Source organism: Nilaparvata lugens, chromosome 4 (assembly GCF_014356525.2).
Source record: "Nilaparvata lugens isolate BPH chromosome 4, ASM1435652v1, whole genome shotgun sequence".
Taxonomy (NCBI): domain Eukaryota; kingdom Metazoa; phylum Arthropoda; class Insecta; order Hemiptera; family Delphacidae; genus Nilaparvata; species Nilaparvata lugens.
In genome coordinates, this window is record NC_052507.1 from 32,998,275 (window position 1) to 33,017,999 (window position 19,725).

The 19,725-nt window shown below is 36.0% G+C and overlaps 1 protein-coding gene across 1 annotated transcript in view; it reads right to left on the reverse strand.

Moving 5' to 3' along the window:
* LOC111050143 overlaps positions 1-19,725 on the reverse strand; it is a 565,154-nt gene that overhangs the window by 199,548 nt on the left and 345,881 nt on the right. The window contains exons 20-26 of the mRNA XM_039426978.1: positions 16,086-16,176; positions 13,682-13,977; positions 12,221-12,512; positions 11,147-11,277; positions 8,642-8,969; positions 7,350-7,573; positions 5,397-5,540 (exon numbers count right to left, since the gene is read on the reverse strand). Of these exons, the coding sequence (XP_039282912.1) occupies positions 5,397-5,540; positions 7,350-7,573; positions 8,642-8,969; positions 11,147-11,277; positions 12,221-12,512; positions 13,682-13,977; positions 16,086-16,176 (1,506 nt within the window). The remainder of the gene's footprint in view (positions 1-5,396; positions 5,541-7,349; positions 7,574-8,641; positions 8,970-11,146; positions 11,278-12,220; positions 12,513-13,681; positions 13,978-16,085; positions 16,177-19,725) is intronic.

Below are 19,725 nucleotides of genomic sequence, written 5' to 3' on the forward strand. Positions count from 1 at the left end.
CCTCGGGGTCAAAAATTGTCTTCCCAACTTTTCCCTCTATAACCTCTCCTTGACTGGACTAATTTCTCTCTACAAATAATTTGTTTTACTTGATTATTTCATTGTGAGTCATAATGTCACGTCACAATATGAATATAATTCTGAATATAGTTCTGAATATAATATACCGTATCCAGTTCTATACTCGCTGGTCACACATATTCTCTTTGTTTTTAAACAAAAATTTCACAATTGAATTATTTCAACCTCGATTTGAAGTTATATGAATGAATAAATGAACCGAATAGAGAACATATATCGTCTCTTGTTAGAAAATTATTAGAAACCCACATTTCCCATTCTCTAATCACAATACAAATGGATTCCCATTTCTTATTGTCTCTACCAGGAACTTATTTGAACTTTCTTTATACTTCAATTAGTCTTGTTGATGACAACGCATATAATTCAAGTGAGAATATTGAGTTTGTCGGTAACTTAGAGCCGTTATGAAACTGATGAAATCTCAGGGATGATCCTTCAGAAATAAGATGCCATAACTTGGCAACTTTACGATCTCTGGAATGATACTTCATAACATTATGAAATAATGTAAGTCATAAACTTTATACTATAGAATATCACTCAATAGAATGAAGCACGCTGCCACGTGCAGCGAATATGGGGGATTCAAAGTGATGGTAATTACCATCAAAGCAGCACGGGTACTATTCAATCTAATTCACGTGATAGACGATACTCTTATTATAGCCAGGACGAATAATAATTGTATTTCCGTTTTTTGTCACTTTCCCAATAATGAAGTTCCATTTTACAACCCATTTGTAACAGGGAAGTTTCACGATTCTGTAACTGATTACACGCCAACTTCAATATAAAATGGATCACTCCACTATCATTTATTTACGTTACGTCATTTACTCCATCATCATTATCATTCACATTACCATTTATCGTTTCATACTGTTATTCAATGAATATGCGTTTACTATTTGAAAATTGAGAATATTAATGTTCATCCATTAGTTTCTAGCTCCATCTTATTCTCTCTTGTTGCCATACAGGAAATCTCATAGCATAAATTAAAATCCTTAATACTACAAGAAGATGCAGGATGACATCGGATGCCTCTCTATTTAAGCATTCGAGGCTGATGATATACAAGACTTTCTTTCCTATTTGTTATTGGAATAGGTTCAGTTCAGTTCAGCAGTCTTCATCTCAGTCGATAGTCAGGCGGATTGTCAAAGAATTTATTTCACTCTCAAAGTGATAGTTATTACGTTTATTTGTATAGTCAATCATTGGATATTCTAATTACATAAGTTACCTTGGTTATCTTGATCTTGCTGCGCCAACTCGTATAATCTATCAATGCATTCTCTGGGGTGTCTTCCGTTAGCCATTGACATAACTCTAAAAATTTATTTAATTGACTTGACTAATATGAAACTACTCAACCGTAGTCTTCCAGTTTCCAATCTCCGATTTAGAAAATAAAGCTGTGCCTTCTCCACTATATTCATACAGCTTAGACCCCATATCTCCGATCCATATAGCACTGTGGGCATGATAATTGAATCATAGAGCTTCATCTTGCTCGCCCAAACTTCCGACTTCGCCTTTCTTAGAATATTCATGGTTGTCTCTCCAATGTATTTAGTTCTACTAACTTGAAACTCCGCGATTTTATTGAATTTTCCCGATGAGTGGAACTCAACTCCAAGGTACTTATAGCTATTTACAATATAAAGTTTCTTATCTCTGTAATAAAAAGCTGCATTACGTCTGAGGCCTTATTTATGAAATGCAACTACCTTTCTTTTATCTATGTTTACTGACAACTTCGATTCATAACAGAACTCGGCCAGGCACTTCGACTTGCTTCTTAGATCTGAGTCACTGTCTGCCAGAATAACAATATCATCCGCGAACATTAACATCATGACGTCCACATTTCTTTTTAAGGCTGTGCAAAAGCTAAAAATAAACTTTCTACTGGTGATATTTTTCAAAGTTTTTCGATTTGTATATCATCAAGCTATCAAAAAGAAAAAGTTTTCTCAGAAAAACATTTCTTTTTGATCATTACTTTTTGAGATATGAGCGCATAAAGATTACATTTTTGGGACAGAACATTTAAAATTCGGTATGAGATAAATCCATGCGATTTAGAGGATAGACATCGTAAAAATGATACAGTATTGTGATCTCGTTACTATGAATGGAAAACTTCGTGATTGAAATATTTATAATTTTATTTATAACTGCGTTACAAGAATTGAGACAATTCTTTTAAAGAATGTTCACGTTTTTCTTGTCGAAGATCAGGACCCATGATCGGGATTATTCTATTAGATATTACAATCAATAGTAAGAATAGAGAGTTATGAGTATCATTTGGAATGTATACCTTGCCATACATTTGGGACATGTAACACCATGCTCAGCCAGATGCTGATCGAGGAGTGTAAAACAAAAATTTTCTGAAAATATCATTTTTTGAGAAAGTTATTAAATCTACTAAAAATGACCAAAAATAACTTTTCATTGAGTTTCTTCTAGATCAACAATAACATAAAGAATCTATCCTCTGAATCGCATGGATTTATCTCAAACCGAATTTGAAATGTTCTGTCCCAAAAATTTAAACTTTAGGCGCTCATATCTCAAAAAGTAATGATCGGAAAAAAATGTTTTTTCTGAGAAAACTTTTTCTTTTTGATATCTTAATGATATACAAATCGAAAAAAATTGAAAAATATCACCAGTAGAAAGTTTATTTTTAGCCTTTGCACAGCCTTAAAGGGATACCATGTAAACCTCTCTCTCTCTAAAATGATGCTCTATTTCCCTTAAATATCATGTAAAAAGTAAAGGACTCATCGAATCTGCCTGTAAAACGCCTTTAGACACCTTTATAGACTGTGAAATTCCATCCTGACGACCCTTATCGACTATGAGTGTGGCAAAGCCATACAGCGCTCTCATCACCCTTATCACTCTGCTGCTTACTACGCACATACCTAGCTCATGCCATAGAAGTTCATGCGGCACTGAGTCAAACGCGGATTCATAGTCCACGAACAAACCACATAATTTGCGTTTTCTTACTGAAATCTGATTGAAGATCAAAGTTTGTAGTACAAAAATGCTGTCAATACAATTACGCCTTCTTCTAAAACCACTCTGGCACTCGGGGAGTACGTTGCAGGGATCTGCCCAGTTTGAGAGTCTGATTTCGAGAAGTCGAGTAAAAATTTTAACAATATTATTGATCAGGGCGATTCCGCGATAGTTTTTTGGATCCAATCTATCACCTTTTTTGAATATGAAAAACATCTTTGTTTTCAACCAAGCCTTGGGAAACTCTCCTATCAAAAATAGTTTATTGAAAATACCCATTAGATAGTCTTTCCAGCTTTCTGGTAGTGCTTTATGAAACTCATTTCCAATTCCGTCAATACCCGGTGCCTTTTTCTTTTTCATAAGTGAAAGTACATGTGACAATTCATCTGAACTGAACTCTTGATCCAAGTATGGGTGACGAGCATCTGCAAATCTAGTCTCAATATGAATTCGGTCATTTTCTGCGCAACCGTATTTATCTTTCAAATATACTTCCCAAGCCTCCAAATGAATGTTATCAATCTGTATTCTTTATTTTTAAACAAGTTAACTGCTTTCCAAAAATCTTTACTGCTTCTAATATTAGAAAGCTGGCTCTTATTCTTTTGAAATATTCTAATTTCTTTGATTTCAACAATTGTTTGTAACACTTCTTTTTAGATAGGTTAATTGATAAGTCCTGCTTATTGAACATTCCACGCTTCGCCACTCTAAACAGTCTTCGAATTTCTCTTTTCTCATTTTTACATTCACTGTCAAACCACGGCTGATTATTATTCACTCTATCTATCTCTCCTATCCTTGATTACCATGTCCGACGCTTTAGCACCATTGTAGATAGCAGTTTGTAATTCACGGAACAGAAAATCAGCTGATTGATTTGTTATCTGCGGGACATTCCTAGATTGCAAGGCACATCTAAAATGCGCTTCCTTGTTATCAAACCTGGTGAGCTTGAAATCATAGATACTGTTATTCCTACCTGTTGCATTTACAGCTACATCCTATACTTACTATTAAACGAGCAACTTCTGTTTATATGTTTAGATGTTTATATGTTTGTATTTCACCGGATCTCGAAAACGGCTCTAACGATTCTCACGGAATTCAGAACATAGTAGGTTTATAATATAAAGATTTGATTGCACTAGGTCACATCCCTTGAAACTCGCTGAAGGACATTGGAAGGATAATTATTATTCATCCTTGGAAAAACAGCTGATAATAATGATTTCGTCGTCTGTTGGTGATGGAAGTGAGTGAGCGAGTTCATGTGTGTGGGTATGTGTCAAAATTATGACTCAGCTGGTGAACTTTTGTAATCATTCAATCAGGTGCTTAGTGCCGGTTGCAAAAAAGAGGGTTATTTTCAATCCTGATTAATTCCAGTAGATCCATCTTTTTGAAATGGTCTTCTCTGATTTGGTTCACGTGAAATTAATCAGGATTAAAATATGCAACCGGCTTTTGTGCAACTGGGCCTTTGTGAGGGAAATTTTCGCATTCCTCTGGGAATTAATCTCAATTTACTGTGATTAGATGGAACATTTCTGTATGAATGTTATTATAATTTCTTCTTTCGTAAAAAAATTTTAATGCTTTTGTACTCCAGAGCGAAGCTTGGTCCCCGATATTTCAATTCTAAAGTTAAAGGCGAGTGATCGGAGCTCAAAATGGAATCTGTGACAAGAAAATCGTTCACTATATCCAGGAATCCAATATTAATCCATACATCATCAATTGTACTATAACCGTTCTCATTAGAAAAGGTAAAGAGGCCAGTGCTATCCCCCCCTACTTCTACCATTTAATACTACAAATGATTTGTCTTCCATCATTTTTATTAATCTTTTACCTTTACGATCCAATATCCTATCATTCGATAATCTATTCGGCTGCAGATCAGTGTGTTATATGAATAATTACATAAGTTTATAAACAATACTATTGACATGTGAGTCCAGGACTAATTGAAATTTGGAGTTTGATGGTGGATTAATTGAAGTTGAAGATTCAATTCAATTCAATTTTAATATTAGAATTTGATTGAAAAGAGAATTAATTCAGTTGGCATTGTTGGTGACAATACCAATCAATATGATTATTATAATATCGAAGTTATTGGGATTGGCAAAATTTGTCTCAGTCATTTATCATAGTAGTCACATTTGAATTAGGAATTTTACTTCAAATGGAAATAATTTATCCTTTGTCAACTAAAGTAGAAGGAATCGATGATTGAATTGTGTTGACTAAAATGAACTCACCAATGCAGGGAATTCCTGTCGCATCTCAGCCGCCCACTGCTGGTAGGGAGCGCCGCAGGGAGCCACTTTCCCTAAAAAATCACGAATTTCTCGACACAGCGATGCGTTGCGATCCAACTCAACGCGTGAAACACGCAACCATTCCTGTAACACAACCGAATCTATTGGTTATTCATATGCTACTGGAAATTTCAAGATTGCACTCTTGAAAAAACAATATTAAACTTTTAAACTTTATTGAAGTCGAATACAGACATCTACATTGGATAAACAGTCGTTGTGATCATTTGATGAAATTATATAATTTTCTAAACGGAATTCTCTTAATATATCCGTGTTTATTCAGTTTACAGGAAATTCAACATCTCTTGTTGAAAAATCATACCATTACCACCCTAGTTTAATCCAGTATATTGGCACGATAATATACACTGTGTATCAGTGTTTCTTAGCTATAATATTCAAATTCAAGTTCACAAATTCTTTTCATCCCTCCATACATATCACATGTACGTTCTTTGAAGCTTCGTAACTTTGGTATGAAGGATCATTGAACAAAATTCAATTATTCATTCCTGTTAGTCGTAATACTGAATTTGGTGGTGTGAAAAATGCTATAAATCATAGTGTTATTCTAAATGATGGACCAATCTTTAAAGATGCATATTTACTGAAATGTTTGTCCGAAAAGAAACATCTTAATACCAATTTGCAGAGAAGTGGTCGCCGGGTTCGATAGATAACCAGCAGCTGACGGAATGAGCAGACCGTCTGGTCTCAATGGTTGATATTATTATCAAAGAAATTTTGGAATTTTCCCTTCCTATTGATAAACTTTTTGTTCATTTTGGCGAAGTACTCCAGCAAATATGATTTTTATTGGGTCAATCATTTATTAAAAAGGTACTGTAAAAGGCCTGCAAGAAGTAAAGAATTGTGTGAGGTCCTGCCAGCCAACCGATCCTCAAACATCAAGGATATTTGATTATGTGGCGAGGTGGACAAACATTAGGGCTTCTCAACAAACAGAAGCCAGAACATTATTGAAATCAGTTCACCATTCGTTCCTTAGCCATGAATTATGTTGATTTGAACTCATTAATATCCAGGTTTTGAGCTTCAAATCTATGGTTGAAAACCTGTAGCCTATATTTGGCCCAAGGATAGTCTTATACTGCAGTTGTATGAAAATCACTTGGCCCTTGTATGGGCTACTTCTATAAAAATTATTAAAAACAATATAAAAATATGAAGTACCCTCCTATTTAAAATAGACAACTAGTTTCGGTCTTTGGCCATTTTCAATTAAAAAATTTAAACTTGAAAATGGCAAAAGTTTAAAAATTTGTTAACTTGAAAATGGCCAAAGGCCGAAAATAGTTGTTGAAATGTTTTAAATAAAAGGATACTTCAAATTTTCAAAATTGAAAATGACCAAAGGCCGAAACTAGTTGTTTAAAAGGTACTAAATAAAAGGGTAAGCTTATTCCATGTTCTTATATTGTTTTGGATAATTTTCAGCTAAATACTATCATTGTATTTGACCAGCACTTGAACTATTCTCCAATATTTAGGAATACAACAGTTTTGATCGGGGAAAGCTTCTTGCTATGAATTCCAGGAAACTGGCAATATAATAATCCTACAAACAGTAACTATTGTCTATAATTATTACACGGTGCTCCTGCAGAATATGTTCACCTACTGCAGTAGGTGAGACAAAAACGCCGGCAAAAGGAGATTCCTTGTGAGTCAGTTTGAGTCGTGAAATCAGCTTGAAATTAATCAGGGTAAGATAATAACTCAAATTCAGCCTGTTCAGTGTTTAAAATGAAATTTATAGTTCAAAGTATTTAATGAAATTGATAATATTGGTTTTCTAACAGTCAGTGATTGGAAACAGTTCAAGTTCAGCCATGTCTCTATGAAATGAGAACAGAATTCGATAATTACCTCAATAAAGTTGAGGATACATCGATGCCAGGGTGGTATCTCCATCTGTAGACATGCAGGTGAGTCGCGGCGTCGCGTGGTGCGGTCAGAAGGGGAAAGAGAGCTGCGCCGGCTGTTGGGGGCGCAGGGGGGCATCACCCCTCCAACGACCCCTCCACTCGACACCCGCCGCTCCTCCACCGGCGTGCCCACGGGACTTGCGTTGTTGATTATCGCTGCCGGACCTGTCATCAATGCAACATCAAATTATTACTTTTTGATCTCAATTGTAAATGATTTCAAATAAAAACAAAAATGTTGTATTAAGTTGATACTGTGAATCTTTTCTTGATTTGTAGACGAATCTGAAGTTTGAATCAAGTGAATAAAATGATGAAGTGGAATTGGCAATAAAATCAGTGTTTCTATATTTCCGTTTTTATAAGTATGTAATATATTTTTTCAATTTCTCGAATAAAACTGATATTTTATCTGATTACAAAAAGATATATTCCATTCAAATTGATTTGATAAATACAGTGGCGTGAGAGGTGGCAATTCTCCTCCCGAGACGACCAACCCAAGGCGGGCGTTGCACACTTTCAGTCTACCAGTTACATGGTCTTGCTTACGAATCCAACTGGAACTGGAAGGCATAGACGTTTGATCATGTCATCAAATCACTTATGCACTTCCCATTACCCACTTGAAAGCTCATGTGGACATCGTCCGAGAAAAAATCATATATTCTTATTGTTTTTTCCAGTAATCATCTAGACCGTATAAGAACGAAATGACACACACACTCAGTCCCAACAGAATTAAAAATCGACTGGACACAAATAAAATTTGACAGGTATGTTGAGTTTGTGAAATAGAGGCACACTGAGAGCCATGTCTCCAGTATGGAGCTAATCATATCTATGATTGCTCACTTCAGAATGTTGTTTTCCTTTATTACTGTCTGATTCCTTAAACCAAATCTTTCCCTTCATAGAGGCCAACCATTCATTCAGTGTGAAGACCATAGGCATCGTTCCATGTTGTTTTACGAAGAAAGTATTATCACATAATTAATAAAGAAATAGTTTCATATTACCCTTTTTCAAAACTTTTTTATATGAAAACGTATATAAAAAACAACAGCTTTCGGCTTTCAAGCTATTACATACAAAATGATTTGAAAAAGGGTACTATGAAATTATTTATTTATTTATTAACAAATCAAGTAGCCTATTGAAATGAAATACTCTATTACTACATAATTTTGTATGGCTTGACTTTGAATTTGATTTTTTGAAAAGTATGCTTACCGCATGGAAGTATATCGGCGGCAGGAAAGCCGAGCGTGCCGGCCGAGCGACCACGCGGCAGCCGCAGTGACCCACCGCAGGGCGCTTCAGGCAGCGTGAGGAACCGCGACGACTCGTAGGTGACGCGCGGCATCGACCGTGACCGCGGCCGCAGGTGGACGCGACCCGCCAGGAACTCGGCGGCGGCCGCTGCAGGGTCGGAGCTGTGGCCGGACGGGTGTTCGGGCGAGTCGAAGTCGGGCAGATTCTGCAGCTGCTTCTGGAAGGCGAGGATCTCCTGCTCGGGCGTCTCCTTAGCGCCGTTGTGATGCAGCACCTGCAACCAGCACTGAAACTCATTCGTTGTATCGTTTGTTCCAAGTGAAACGTCACACAGTTCACAAATTATCCATAAAGGTACAGAAAATCAATGATATCGAAGAAATATCAGCTTTTCATATTGTGTGAAATTCATACCTTCTCATGTGACATTTGAGACACAAGACTTCTGGCGTTATCGATTAAGCATTCTCAAATCGAATTTATTCTCCCTTCCTGTTTTTTGTATTCTTATAAGAAATTTGGATTTTGATTGTATTCTTATTTTTTTTGTTCTCTTTTGTGATCCGTTTTTATTTATTGATTGATTGATTCTCCTACATAGGCTTGTAAAGTTACAAACCCATTCAATTAGACAATATATTTAAATTAGTTTTTAATTTTTATTTCGATTTTGACAATATTTGAAAGTATGATAAAACTCCATGACAAAAACTCAGATATAGAGGACAGAGGACAGAAAATATAGACTGATTTGTAGAGTATAGTAAGAATTGAAATGACTGGAGCAGCTTTGCTTCCAATTGACTAAATATCAGCGTTGCAAAGTTGTGTGGTGAAACTGTAACTTTCTCATGCAAGCCTAAGTAGAAATAAATCTTGTATGGGAAAGTCTGAATTTCAAAGAATCTGACAACATTGATATTTGGTCAACTGGAGGTTCGAGTATTATCTTATATCTCATTTTATGTATAACTAGCCGTCAGGCTCGCTTCCTCGCCATATCCGTCTAGCCAGGGGGCTCCGCCCCCTGGACCCCCGACTAGATCGTCCAAGAATGAGATCAGCAGGCTCGCTTCGCTCGCCTGCATTTTTTCATTAGAGCATTTGAGCACGATCCAGTCGGGGGTAGTAGTGACAGCCGAAGTGAACGGACGTGTTTTGCTGTTGCTCCGATAGGCTTATCAGTTTGTTGTTTTCGTTGTTGAATGGCTTTAGAATTTTGTGTTTCTAACCTCCATTCAATTTCATTCGATTAAATCGTATAATTGGCATCAGTTATTTGGTATGAGCAAGAAGAGTATTAATAAATATTTTTCGCGAGCATCAGGAGGCACCGGGAAACAGCAGGAAACATCACCAACGCCATCATCTACAGTCGGGGGTCCAGACTAAACGTCTGGCTAAACGGATATGGCGAGCGAAGTGAGCCTGACGGCTAGTAATATAATATTCCCAGGAATAGCTCTGTTTGAAGTAGCAGTGCCCAATCAATTTTTCCGCGATAAATGCATTTCAATCTTCCACTTGGTACCAACCTAACAAAGTCAACTCAACTCAATGCCAACCTGCCAAAATTATTAATTTAGTTACCAGTTAACAACTGTTTCGAAGAGGTACTCTCTCTAGATTATAGTTCTATATTAACATATGGTATGGAAATTTTTCAATTATAATTAAGAGAATAAGAAGAATATACATGCTAAAAGACGAACTTTAAACCCTCAAAAGCCACCCTTAGAGTTAAAATATTGCCAAAAGATTTCTTATTGCGCTTCTAAAGGGCCAACTGAACATACCTACCTAACTTGAACGTTTTTGGTCCGGTAGATTTTTAGTTCTGCGAGTGAGTGAGTGAGTGAGTGAGTGAGTCAGTCAGTCAGTCAGTGAGTGAGTGCCATTTCGCTTTTATATATATAGATACTTTGCATGATTTCCATTGTACTTACTACTGAAGTTTAAACTTGAGACATGCTAGAAATGGAATAATATGATACTATAGAAAGTCCCACGAATTCAACAGCATTCAATTCTATTTAGTAGGACGATTCTTCTTCTTTACAAACTCTGATAACATAGATACTCGGAATCATTTCTCTCTATGTAATTTGCCAAATCTTTCTTTGTACTGTACGTGAAAATTCAATGAAATATGAAATTATACTTGATGCATATTTTACAGAAACCGAACACGCTGTTTCAAATCCATTGTTGAAGTCAAACTAGAAATATGAATTCAATTTTTCTTTGGAATTATTCGAGAAATATTAATCATAAATTGAATCTGTACTTTTTTCAAATGTGTACTTCTGATAATCAATAATTATTCACAATCCGACTCAGTATCATGACCATCAAAAGTATATTATCTACTATACATCAAGTGAATTGGCCAATGATAAATATTTTTCTCCTAATATTTCAATATCAATTAATAAAGTGGCAATGGACTGTGGTACTACCAACCTTGGTGATATTGGCGTGAGATTTGGAGCGTTGCTTATTGCTATGACGTAAACTGGAAAACCTGAACGACCCACGAGGCTTGTGGTGCAACAGGTTGAAGGCATGAAGTGGTAGAAGGCCAGGTGGCGAGTCTGCAACAAACATTCACTAAATTCATTCTCAACAATTTGCAACAAATCTCCGGTCGTAATAGACAAATACAATTATGATGAATAATTGGCCACATAATAGGCTATATTTAATAATAGAGTATTTGGCTATATTTTATTATAGAATGATTGGCTATATTCAATAATAAGCCACATCTTTTGTATTGAATTTTAGATTGTATTTTTCAGCGAATAAACTGAATTTGAATTTTGTATTCCTATTTATTTGTATCAAAATTGCGTTCTTTGTTCCAGATTCAATCTGTATTAGATTAATTGCCTTAACAGTCCAAATCAGATCTATTTGTTCACATAAGGGGGGGGGGGAAATTTGTCTCAATAATTGAGTCACTGAACTTCTTGAAACAGGGACATATGAATGGAGGAAATATGAATGAGTTACATTTTATCTGAACAGTTAAGATTATGATGCAGTCTCCTTACACAGATTTGTCATAGCTTTCTTTATTCGCTTACAAGGACTGCAACAAATATTGAATCTCTTCAACAATAAATCGAACTGATCAAACCTGATTCATAGGAATCATTGCATTGTAGCTTATATAGAGGTTCGTATATCTAGATTCTCTGACTCTGTATTGTTGAAGTTTTTGAATGAATGAACTAATATTGATGTTATTCACTTCATCCAGAAAAATAATTATTACATAGTCAATGACATTGACATGAAATTTCAAATCTAATAAATACCTAGATGAGTAAACAAATGGATGAATAAATAAATATATATTATACAGAAATTAATGGATAAAGGTATAAATGAATGAATGAATAAATAATGATATAATATTTATACTGACTGCCACTATACTACTGTGTTGTCCATAAAGGTATAAATGAGGATGAATTAAAAGATAAATAAAATTAATGAGAGAAATGAATGAATGAATCATAAGATACTGACTGCCAGGACTGTGTCGTCCATCACTGCTGGTGACACTGTGCAGACTGTCCCTGGACTGGGCGGGTCTGAGGATGTGCGAAAAGGCGAAAATGGCCTGCATGGCCGGCTCGAGTCCAAGGCCTGAGGCGCTGCTGATGCTGTCGCGGCCGGGTCGCATGCTGCCTCGCGGGTGTCGCGCTGCAACAGTCGCAGCGACTGTCGCCGCAGCCGCCGCCGTTTCGTCCACGCTGCCCGCCTCTGAACCGCCCCACCCGGAGCAGTCGACCGTAAGGTTCACCTGTTCCGGCACCATCAACACACACATAACAAACACACCGTCATTCTTCGGCTCCTACTGTCTCAAAAGATGCTTTCGCCAATTTACAATTATAAGTATTCTATATGAACTTGACCATATGAATTAGATAGAATACAACATTAGGAAATTGTCACAGAAAACAATAAATAGACAAATGGTGAAACATATAGAAACTATTTTCCAATTCAGTTAGCACGTCATCAGCAAATTCAACAGGCAATGATGGAATTGAACAACAATACAGTCCAGATCACATAAAAGGACTACCACATTCAGCATTTACATAAAAAATATTGCTACATTATTTGAATAGAAAGGAAAACATTGAAATTATGAATTGTGTACAATATTCACCTTACTCAGCGAGTGAGGGAGTAACCCAGTGGCTTACTCCATACCACCATAAGTCTCTATAACTTTTCCTTCCTTTATAATACCCAGTGATACAAAGTATAATACCCAGTGACTTCCTCCACAACAACCATCCAAGCCTCTTTGTCTTCAATCAATCTTCATCATCCTCTTTGATCAATCTTTATTAAATCATTCTTTCCTCATCTTCCAATCTTATTCTCGGTCTGACCCTTTTCCCTTTTGAGTGAAGTTCCTCAACACACACTATTTTTGTCATTCTGTTTTCATTCATCATGTAATCATGTCCGGACTATCCCATATTTTGTGCCTTTATAAATCGTACTATAATGAGATAATGAGGTCTCTAATCAATTAATCAAATAATACTTCAAGTTCAGCATTAGTTCCCCTTCTCCACTTCTCCTTTTTAACTGGGCCATACACTTTCTAAGCACCTTTTGATCAAATACATGCAAATTGTGATTGTCTTGCTTAGTTGAAGTCCACGATTCAGAGTCCTTTGTAAATAAAGGTCTTAAAATGGTTTCATGGATTTTTCATGGAAAAGTTTCTACTGATAAGTAGAATTGCTACTAGCGTAACAATAAATATTTTGTTATATTTTCTACACAATTTTTTCCAGTCAACTTACAAAGTGGGAAGCAAATACTAATATTCAGTTCATCTTGAACATTATTATAACGATTGTTATGTTGAAAATGAACATCTAGAATTAACAAAATTAAAATCTTTATTTCGCCAAAATAGAACTACATTTTTCACTATCATTATTAATTGAAGACAGTTACCTTGCGGCGTTTACGCAGCGTGGAGCCGGGCTCGGTGTCGGTTGAGGAGGCGCGTGAGCGGGGACTACGTGGCGGCGCGTCATGTCCGGCAGTGGCCGATGCAAAGCTGCTTCGTGACGCACAGCTCTTCCAGCGCTGCAGATGGGCTGCAGTGGTCAGCAGCCGATGCAGCAGCAGCCGCACCACAACCACCGGGCTTAGGACGGCCGGGAAGCACGACAGGAAGCTCTGCACGAAGCCCGTCGATGCCGCGTCCATTAGCCGTCGGTCGCACGTCGCTTGCTGCTGCTGCTGGTCTGCGAACCGAGCCATCATGAGCAACAACTCGGCGTCTGAACACACAACTCTTCAAACAGTTCCATATTGTATACACAGGTTGTCTCATGAAAAGTGTAACACCCGAACATCATAGATTGTACATGAAATTTTCAACATAGAATGTCTAATAACATTTTCTTATATCGACCTTCGTTTTCAAGATAAATGCTGATTCTTCGATATTTTTGAAAAACGTCAATAACTGGTATCAGTCAACATCTAATTCTAAGAATATGGTTGGAAATAAGAAAACATTTCCAATAAGATTCATATAATTTGTTTCTTTGTTCGACGTTTTTGAACTGTTTTTGCGCCCAAAGTTGAAAAAGTACTCTCATAGAATTCAAATGAAAATTTCAAAAAGTTGAATGCTCATGAAAAGTTCAAAAACGTCGCACTGTCGCACAAGATATCAAATTAATATGAATCTTATTGGAAATTTCTCCCTCTTTCCAGTACTACAATTACTTGGAAATTCCGATTCTTCAACGATAATGTCTTGCAATCAGCACCAAAAATAGATTATCATTGATACTTATTAAAATTCTTAAATAATTATAAAAACTAGTATCCACTGATATGTTCAACTCTGTATCGACGAAAGAAGCTTAGATCGATAATACCATTCGAGAAGTTGTTCGGTAGTTTCGGATTTCTGTCAGCTAGCGATAATGAATTTATCATTAGCCGGAGAACTTTACGACTTGAGCAGCAGTAGCAACAGTGCAAGATCAACAATAAAGCAGTTGCTGCTGCCAGAATACATAATGAGTGTGGACAGCCGTTTAAAACAGGAGAAAGAAGGAACCGAGAGCAAATTCAAATTTTATAAACTTGAGTAGGAAGAGCGTCTGACGAACAAATTTAGAATAACAATATTTGCTCAACAAATGGAGTTTTCTGGAGCGTGGTTCCAATATTACTCTTGTGAAGTAGGCATGGCAAACCAGAATGTTGAATGAACTTTTAATAAGAAACAAGATTGTGGATTCCTGCTGATATGGAGTATCGCATGCACACCGGTGCGCTCGTCTTAATCCGCATCAAGAAATTAATTTCACAACTTCATCTTGCAGCAGGATTTTGATTTATTATTACAGCAGCCATTGCTTAGCATTCTTAGGGATACTAGTGAAGGACCGAACTAATTAATTCGTCATAGAAGTGATCCAGAGTTTCATATCTATCGATATATTATTCAAAGCTTGTGGTCCAGTTCAATTGATTATTACATAATGATATATTGCTTATTTATTTTCATTATTCACTCGATCGTCGTTATTGGAAGAAGGGAAATGGAAACAAAAAATTCAGAGGAGCAATTGATAATAATCAAACCCTGATTAAAGATTTTAAATAGTCTAAAATGTTAATTTTGGTGAGATTGATTGAAGTTGTTTACTAAGGTGCAGTTAAATCTAAAAAATACACTTTTTTCCGACAACAGTATTGTGATGTATTGAGCTACATCAGGTTGAAAATGATTGTATTATGGAGTTTGTGTCACACTATCACAGCTCCATGAGAGATATCTGCGGTATGCCGGTATCATAGTTCTGTTACAGCTATCTACTTTTTATTAGCTCACAGACATGAAATGTAATATCTCATTGAAATGAAAATATAACACTGACACTGTAAATCATCATGTCATGTACACAGTACTGTCACAAAAATGATGAATATTGATAAAAGTGTTACTGAGTCACATAATACATCGCCCGGTTGTTAATTCAACAAGTGAATTCCTGCTATCAACTACTAATTTTTCATTTACATTTGACCAGTTTGTATCAGTTGTTTGTTTATTCAGGACTTGTGAAGAGACAAAGTCAATTTGGCGGCGGGAATAGAATAGCGATGAGATGACATTTGAAAAGGCAACAGAGCAGCCAACACAATAGCAAAACAGCACAGGTATAAACGAATTTAATTCATGGGGACGAAGCGCACCGAACAAAATATTATTATATTGGTGATGTGAACCGTAGTCATGGCGCTGGTGCTCTGGTGCTCTGTGTGTGACGTGTTTTATTGCAGCACGCTTAACGTTACGTTTAATATAAAATGCAATAATAAAACTCACTTTCTCGTGATATATGACTGTAGGCATAGCCGCTGAGAACCCATTGCAGTGTTGAATTCTCACTCGTCGACACTCCTTGAGTCAGCGTGCCCTGTCAAAAAAATATAAAACTCAAAACGATACATTTCATGATAGTAGACATGAATAATAATCAGCCAAATGAATCTCTCTCCACAGTAGTCCCCTTTTTACCTTAGGCTCGTATAAATTTCTCAGCGAGTTTTATCTTCTTGCTTTTAGGGTAGCTAATTAATGAGAGATAGCCACGGTTTGTAATTAGAGTCTCTGCCTATTGAAATCCAACACCTAAAATAATGGAAGTTGTGAATAATGTGAAGCTGGATGAAAAGTTTAGGCGGTTTCTTGGAAGTTGGTTGGAATTTGGATTCAATTGAATTGTTAACAAATTCGTATGTAAAAACAAGTTAGAATGAAGTTCGAGCAATTGACTTGATACTTTTCATTTATTACTTCAATACCCTTTTTTCAATAAATGCAACCTCAATCCAAAATATGTCCATCTAAATAAAAGATAGTGACTCATGAAGAATCTTTCTAGTACTTGATAAAACGTATTTTTAACAAACACATTCTAATTTTCAACTCATACACAATTATGTTACAACTATGAAAAGAAGAGTGATAATATGAGTGGACATATATCTTTACGAGATATAATCCAAGAGCACAGTCATTTTCTTACCCTTTAAAGCATATTCCAGGAGGTTACCGTACGTTATAGAACAATTTTATCAAAAGAAGTAGTAAAGATAACTATTCAACTGGCAATAAGAAGAATATTTTGAAGAGTAATACAACAATTCAGGAGGATTCAGTATCTCCAGTTGGTATTCCCTCAGACCTAATGTTTTCAACAACTTCCATCTTCATGAGATATTAAAAAAATCAATTGCATAAATGATTTATACAACTATCACAAAACAATCGATTATGACAGGGAGAGAACAACAGACTTAGCCAGAAACCGCTCTTCTCTAAAATTTTAATGAATTTGGCATACCAATACAATATTATTATCAAATTCCAAAAGGTTGGGCTAGCTACACACACATCGATTTTAGTCGTTCGATAAAAAATCGAACGACCAAATTCCAATGGTAGCGCAATGAAATAAATGGGTGATTACAAACACATCGATCAACGATTTTTTATCATACGGACGCCGTGTAGTGGTCGTCTCTTGTCTCGACTAAACACGACGCCGTGTAGTGGTCGTTCAGTGGTCGTGAATACAGTGGCGCATGTGATCAAAGCGGCAACTTCATACACATCGAATTTGAAGTTCATTAAGATCTTTTATCGAACGTTCGAATAGAGTGATATGATCCCAAGACAGCACCGTAATGAGCATGCGCACGTGACGTTCCATTCAGTTCTTTAGATCTAAAAAACGTTCTAATAAACTAGTAGTTCTGTGAACAGTAGACCTCGCGCAGTTGATAACCACAGCCTCCTCTAATACTGTCAATCAGAGTAAATTATGTCCTGTCCTGTCGTGTCCTATCTACTATATTGGTGTGTGAAAAACTAATGTCTGTTTGGGTTGTTGTACCGACAATGTCAATAATTTGTTGTAAACAACTATGCTACTATTATTAAAAGCTTACCGAATTGAAAGCAGAGAAAAGTCTGGATAAAATACTATGCTATTTCGAGTTATCAATTGCATGCCCCATCGAATGCAATTAATAGTCCACACGACAGCTGATTTTTCACCAAGTTACATTCAGATATTAATTGCATGCACCATTGCATGTAATTAATAATCCACTCGACAGCTCGTTTATGATAAATAATTTTATGGTCTGATTTTTACTCTAATATTGAATTGAATTGAATCGCTGCCTGTATTGAAAACCTAGGAAGGCAAAGTCCCTCCTATTGGTGTATGAAGGAGGCTACTTTCCCTTATATATTATCCTTGAAATGCAAAATTTCCATAAACCTCGTATGAAGGTCGACGCGCAATTTAAAAAAGAACATACCTGTCAAATTCATGAAAATCTATTACCACGTTTCGCCGTAAATGCAGAACATTTATAAACATTTAAACATATACATAAAGAGAAATGCAAAGCCGTCGACTTGAATCTTAGACCTCACTTCCCTCGGTCAATAAATTAATAATTCAGAACTACTATATAGATTGCAAGCACCAATTTATATAGTGACTGCACCATGTGACGATTATCAAAATTTCGTTTTATTTTGTATTTTATATTTTGGTATTTCATTTTCACTTCATCATTACGATCTACTTTAACTCTTTCCAATGCATTAGAACACGAAAGTACATATTACAACTGCTCTTACTGAATCGAATATGAGAAAAACCAAGGATAGATGATCTAGAATACAACAGTTTTTGATACTAAATACGAATAGCAAATAATAAAATTTGTACTTAATACAAGATGGTATACAACAACATTATCTAACTGACATCCATTGGATTTCAGTGAAAAGATTCATTTTCAATTTAACCCTAGATTTCCAGGCATTCAGGCATTCGTGGTTACGCTCAGTCATCAAAAGCTGTGATTTCGCAAAACTACGTCAAGTATTCCAGATCTCTTTACAATAGCTTCCAGTATAGGCTCCAGAGGCCAGTGCTACTTAATTTGACATCCGCGATATTCATATGGAAGTATAATAAACTTGTCGCGTCGTCACCATCACGAATGATTATATAGTATGTAACGTCAGTGTTAAGAAATATGGAAAAATATGTTAATAATATAGAAATACGCTGAAAATGTAAATCATTACTTTACTTTACTTTACTGAACTGCATTAAGGGAGCAACGATCCCGCGGTATATGACACGTCAAAATTATTAAACATTTTCTAGCGTATCTCCGGCGAAATATTAGAGTCCTCTCAAAATAAAATTTCTATATCCTAGCTGAGAAAATGCTATCTTCAAGTATCTCAATTCCTTTCATTCAAACCAGTGTATTTCAACTGGTTTGAAATTATCATTAAAATAAAATAAAGTTATGACTGTCAAGTAAAACCTTCAAGCGCGGTTGAGCTGGCTATTATTAATATTGTATGCTCATACTGTAATCATGTATATATATTTTTTTGGTCATATTCAAGTCTGATTCCTGAGCTATCTTCAAGTAGTTATCACAATTCCTTTTATTCAAACCACTATATTTCACTATCTGATTTATTTCGACTCCTCTCTGTACACAGACGAATCATCCACGCAGGGGTTATATCCATTAAATTATTGTAACACTATTAATTTGTAAATATACTTTTTGAAGAATAAAACGACATGAATTATTGAAAAAGGAGAGAAAAAACTGAAAGATGATTAAAAACGCTGGAGGAACGCGAATTTTTAACGTATCTTTGACGAAGTACATTGAGTCAAATCGTGTCTTTCACATGGTGACTCCTATCCAGGAACCTCGTTTTGTCACGTCTTTTCCCCTCGAGGCAAGCAGAGGCAAGATCTAACAACTACGCGCCGACGTTTGCTCAAAGGATGACTCATCACTTTTTCTCAAAGTCTAACTTCCTTAAAAATATAGATAGAAGATTTCTGATTTCGGATTTGGATTCAGCGACCCCAAATTCTTTAAAGCGTAAGTCCCGTTTTCGAAAA